The sequence below is a fragment of the Amphimedon queenslandica genome, unplaced genomic scaffold, assembly GCF_000090795.2.
Source record: "Amphimedon queenslandica unplaced genomic scaffold, v1.1 AMPQUscaffold_12944, whole genome shotgun sequence".
Taxonomy (NCBI): Eukaryota; Metazoa; Porifera; class Demospongiae; order Haplosclerida; family Niphatidae; genus Amphimedon; species Amphimedon queenslandica.
In genome coordinates, this window is record NW_003546820.1 from 9,477 (window position 1) to 15,164 (window position 5,688).

Consider the following 5,688-nt stretch of genomic DNA (forward strand, 5'->3'; position numbering starts at 1 on the left):
CAATTCTTTAGTACGTATTACCAATTCACCACATCACACTCATTCTCTACTACACCTTCACTTCTACACAAACACATTCAATCATTTCCTTTCTTCATTATATTAACACTATGGCATCAAATCTCTCTCTTGTTAACTTTAATATCTTCAAGAATAATGGAGACTTCTTGTTAGGTAATTTTTTCATTTTTGCAGCAGGGCAATTTTTTCCTATTTTTGATGATGTTTTTTTTACAGTAAAGTAATGCTCAGTATTTATTTATTATTTCTATTGGTAGTTGTTATACAATATGCAGCATTATGATGATTTCCTCTGGTTTATTATTCTTATTTTTGTTATTATAAATCATTCATTGTTGTATTGTATATTATGTTGTATTGTTTATGAGCATTAATAGTTTGTGTACTTGTTTCTGCTCCACTTTTTATTGAAATGAGATTTCTTTTACATGCCATAGCTTTTATACATTAACTTTTATTGAATATGTTTATATGCATTGATATTACTTATCATTAGTAACACTTTTATTAATTACTATCATAACTGTTTTTGTCGGTGTGTAGTATTATTATTATTATTATTATTATTATTATTATTTAAATATAATCACATCATACAAGTTGATACAAAACTCAGTATCAGTCCATAACAAACAGACTATGATACACAATTACATATTTAAATGTCTCCTCAGAATTTGTGCAGATCCCAATAACACAGTCTTCTGTATATGCTCTACTTTGTTGTTAATCTCCAACCTCTTTAACCAGTCATTGATCCTGTATGATACTGCCTCCAGCACTCCAACTACAATTGGTATTACTTCCACCTTCTTCATCCCCCATAGCTTTACAATTTCCTGTCTCAATTCCTGATATTTCTCAACTTTTTCATCTTCCTTTCCTTCGACTCGAGTATCACCTGGAACTGCCACATCTATAATCATACAACTCTTCTCCCTTTTCATAACAACTACAATATCTGGCTTGCAATGTTCAACCATTCTGTCACACTGAATCATGAAGTCTCATAAAGTCTTTACTTCAACTGTTTCAATTATCCCCTCAGGCTTGTAATTGTACCAATTCCTCCCTCTTTCCATATCAAATTTCCCAAATAGCTCCCAATGGATGAACTGAGCAATCTTGTCATGTCTCCTTTTGTATTCTCTCTGAGTTAGCACTTTACATTCACTTACAATGTGGTATATACTCTCACCTTCTTTCTGCATAAATGACACAATGGTGATCTCATTGGAGCCATCAATCTTGCATTTAATATAGTTAGTTCTCAGTGCCTGTTCTTGTCCTGCACAAATAAGAGCCTCATCTGTCTCTGGTTTTATATCACTCTTTTGTAACCACGTCCATGTCTTGTGTATATCTGCTCCTTCCCTCATCTCCCTGTAATACTGTCCATACATTCTTATTCCTATAACTTTCCTTTGGCATACTCCCCTCTACATCTAAGATCTTACTTCTTCCAACTGCTTTCAATAACGGTCCTACTGATTTCTTAACATACCAACCAAGACTATTTTCTTCAGCTTTTATACTTCTTTCACATCCTAATAATCCCCTTCCTCTCTTTAGCCAATTTATTATTATTATTATTATTATTTATTTTTTAAATTACTAATGCTGTTGCATTATTTAGTAAGCTAATGAATTGAACTAAATTATAAACTAGTACTTTAAAGTTACTGACATTAATTTTTTACTATACAAATAATTGTATGTTTATATTTTTAATAATACTCTGTACTATGCTGTTATTAAAAATAATTTTTAAAATAAGGTCATGTTTACACAACTCCACCACATCATTTTTGTTATTCTTGTTTCAGGTGTTTACACTAATCCAACAGCTGCATTGTCATTAGAATTTATCATTTGTTTATAGAATTATTCCTTTTAGTATTTGTTTTTATTTTGTTTGGATTTGATATTAGTGTAAACCCAACCAAAAATATTTCCATTTAAAAAAAAAATGTAGTCATGTAAATGTGGCCTAAATTAAAAATACATTTAAGGAAATGTAGGAAGCTCTATGTCCATGGATAATGAACTAAAGGCTCCATTGTAAGTTTATTTAAGAATTACTGATCCTTTTATATAATATTAATGTAATACTGAGTTGATATCATGTTATTTTCAGTCTAGGCTGCTGAAGTTGAGGCTGAAGGCTCTGGACTTATGAGTAATTGTAAGTGATATAGTATTATAGCTAGGAGACAATAATTATAATTTTACTGTTGTTCAAAAATTGGGTCAAAGTCTCTATTAAATTGGCAAATTTTTTTGAATGCTGTAAGTCGAAAAATTTTTGTCAGGAACAGTTAAAACTTCTACACAGCATAAGTACATCAATATGTATCCAAAAATGTAAGAAAATTTGGGGTGATTTTAGAGCCATTTTTTAGAAAAAACAATTGGCTAATTTTTTAAAATGGCCATAACTAAAAAAATTTTTGTCGAAATCAGCTCAAATTTTCTAAACAGCATAAGTACATCAATATGTATCAGAAAATGTAATAAAAATTTGGAGTGATTTTGGAGCTATTTTTCAGAAAAAAACCAAGGGCTATAATAGCCTTGAGTATTTTTCAGAATTTGGCCGATTTCTTAAAATGGCCTTAACTTGAAAAATTGAAGTTGGAATCAGCTTAAACTTTCTACACAGCATAAGGACATCAATATGTATCAGAAAATGTAATAAAAATTTGGAGTGATTTCGGAGCCATTTTTCAGAAAAAACCAAGGGCTATAATAGCCTTGAGTATTTTTCAGAATTTGGCCGATTTCTTAAAATGGCCTTAACTTGAAAAATTGAAGTTGGAATCAGCTTAAACTTTCTACACAGCATAAGGACATCAATATGTATCAGAAAATGTAATAAAAATTTGGAGTGATTTCGGAGCCATTTTTCAGAAAAAACCATGTGCTATAAGCCTTGAGTATTTTTCAGAATTTGGCCAATTTCTTAAAATGGCCATAACTTGAAAAATTAAAGTCGAAACCAGCACAAACTTTTTACACTGCATTAGTACATCAATATGTATCAGAAAATGTAATGAAAATTTGGAGTGATTTCGGAGCCATTTTTCATAAAAAACCATGGGCTATTAGTAATGCAGTAGCGTTACTAAGTAGGATTCACCCCAAAACAATATGGTTGCCACGACTTTTGCAGCCTTGCTATACTGGGAAAACGAGCTCCTATGCTCACCAGACTTCTTAGAGCACCTTATCTTGACCAGAGGATAGCCTTGGGTATTTTTCAAAAATTGGCCAAATTTTTAAAATGGCCATAACTCAACAAATATTTGATGGAAACAGCTCAAACTTTCTACATGGCATAAGTACATCAATATGTATCAGAAAATGTAATTAAATTTTGGAGTGATTTTGGAGCCAATTTTCAGAAAAAACCATGGGCTATAGCATTGGGTATTTTTCAAAAATTGGCCAAATTCTTAAAATGGCCATAACTCAAAAAATATTTGTCGGAATCAACTCAAACTTTCTACACAACATAACTACATCAATATGTATCAGAAAATGTAATAAAAATTTGAAGTGATTTTGGAGCCATTTTTCAAAAAAAACTGTATACAGATAAAAAGGGAACTGAGCCCCAAAATAAGTTTTATAAAAAGAGAAGAGAAGAACAATAAGGAAGCTAATTCACGAAGTTAAATTAATAATAATTGAACACAAGTTAAGTTAATAAATAATCAAGAGTTAAATTGGGAATCATCGATTGCCCTTGCAATATCAGTGGATCTCACAAAATGAACTTTCGATCTTGATCCCCCGAGGCAGTGAATTGCAGATCTTATGATAGAAATTGAGTATTGACATTTGGCATTTTTAAAAATTTGCTTGTTTTTTAAATGGCTGTAACTCGATAGATATTTATCAAAAGCAGCTCAAACTTTTTACATTGCTTAAGGACATCAATACATGTTTGTGTACTGAAAGAAAAGAGGGTGAAGAATAAATTTGTTGATATTATTTTTTTTAATATTATCATTATTATTTTTTTTTAATTTTATTTTTATTTTTATTATTATTTTATAGTGATCTAATTGATAATCATGGTGTGTGCATACGAGTGTTAGGTGATATTAAATTATTACCAACTGATGTACAAGAATCAGTAGCAAGAGCTGTGACAATGACTAAAAACAATAACAAGTAAGTACATGTCAGTTATGATAATTATGTATACTTACATGTATGTAATACTGGAAAGTGTTTTTCTTTTGGTGTTTTTACATCCGATAACATTGCTTGCTATTATGCTATAACAGATAATCAAGCCACTAAACTACATCATGTAGTACATGCTCATAATGTATGTACTACATAACAGTGGGCTGGTGGCTCTTCTATCTCCATGTACATGTATATGTAGTTAGTTCATTTAATCTCTGACCATACAATCATTACAATGTCTTCCCTACATACTGTAGCCAGGCCTTTCCCCTTTGATATAGTAAGTAGCACTATTAAGAATCCTTACAAAGAACAGGGGGACAGTACTCAATAATAATATGATAAATACATGTACATTATAAATGATGCATACATGTACATGTGCATGTATGTAAATATACATGTATTTATTGTATCCATTCCTTTATTATAGGGTATATCTTAATGAGTGTTTCTCTTATGCATCAAGATATGAGATTACTGATACTATACAGTCACTGGTTGATGGATCTCATGATGATACTACCTTAAGGCCACTATTATTTGCGAGTACTAATTTTTGTGTTTTTTGTGAGTAGCTTTAAAATCGCAAAAATTAGTACTCGCATTTATTAATAATTTAGGTTTATTAACAGTTATTAATTGGGAAAAAAGAGCAAAATCGCAAAAATTAGTACTTGCTAAATCAGTACCATTAACAAATCGCAAAAATTAGTACTCGCAAATAATAGTGGCCTTAAGGTATACTACCAACGTAAGTATATGTACATACACAGTATTATGTGTTATAATGTACATGAGCAGAATGTTAATTAGCCTAAGAATTATTGTGTCAACTCTAGATTGGTTTTAAATTTTAGTGGGACCAATTAATGTAAACCAATGGCAACAAAAACACAAAATGATACATAATTCAGTTGCTAGTGTGAACACGATCAATGGGCATTGTACTGTATAGTGGGAAATTTTGGAGGGGCTAAAATTTGGCGAATTGCAAATTTTGGTGATTGGTGATTTTAATTTGGGGAATTCGTGGCCACGTGCCATTGAGCATGAAAATAATGGCTAAAAATGGCGGATTTTTATTCTGGCAAATGGCTATATCAAAACGCCAAGTTCGCCAAATTTAATCTCTTCCAAAATTACCTACTATACGGTATCAACAAGGCACCTTAAAAACTGTGCCAGTGTGAAAATGCCTTCAATTGTAGTTAATAGACGATATAAAAGAGCATAAACATAATTCATTCATTCTTATTCTACCCATCCATTAATACAACGAAATAAAACAACTGGTCACTTGGATCAGGGATTATAATGACGGACACACTGAAGTTTACAACATACATTTGCATGTAACAGCAAGAGTGTGTCAATTACTTTTGGTAACAGTTAACACTCACACATACACAGACATAATAATTGTCACACTTATGCATACAATGTGGAAGTGTGACAATTATTATG

General features: G+C 31.1%; 1 protein-coding gene and 1 long non-coding RNA gene across 2 annotated transcripts in view; both read left to right on the forward strand.

Annotated features, from left to right (window-relative positions):
* Nucleotides 1–245, forward strand: part of LOC105314384 (serine/threonine-protein phosphatase 6 regulatory ankyrin repeat subunit A-like) — a 3,874-nt gene extending 3,629 nt beyond the window's left edge. The window contains exons 2-3 of the mRNA XM_020002276.1: nt 12–174; nt 238–245. Of these exons, the coding sequence (XP_019857835.1) occupies nt 12–174; nt 238–245 (171 nt within the window). The remainder of the gene's footprint in view (nt 1–11; nt 175–237) is intronic.
* A 1,745-nt stretch (nt 246–1,990) lies between these two features.
* Nucleotides 1,991–4,765, forward strand: LOC109586111 (uncharacterized). Its single transcript, XR_002186828.1, has 4 exons — nt 1,991–2,082; nt 2,159–2,206; nt 4,084–4,200; nt 4,655–4,765. It is a non-coding gene; the product is annotated as an uncharacterized LOC109586111 (long non-coding RNA).
* Nucleotides 4,766–5,688: the final 923 nt, after the last annotated feature.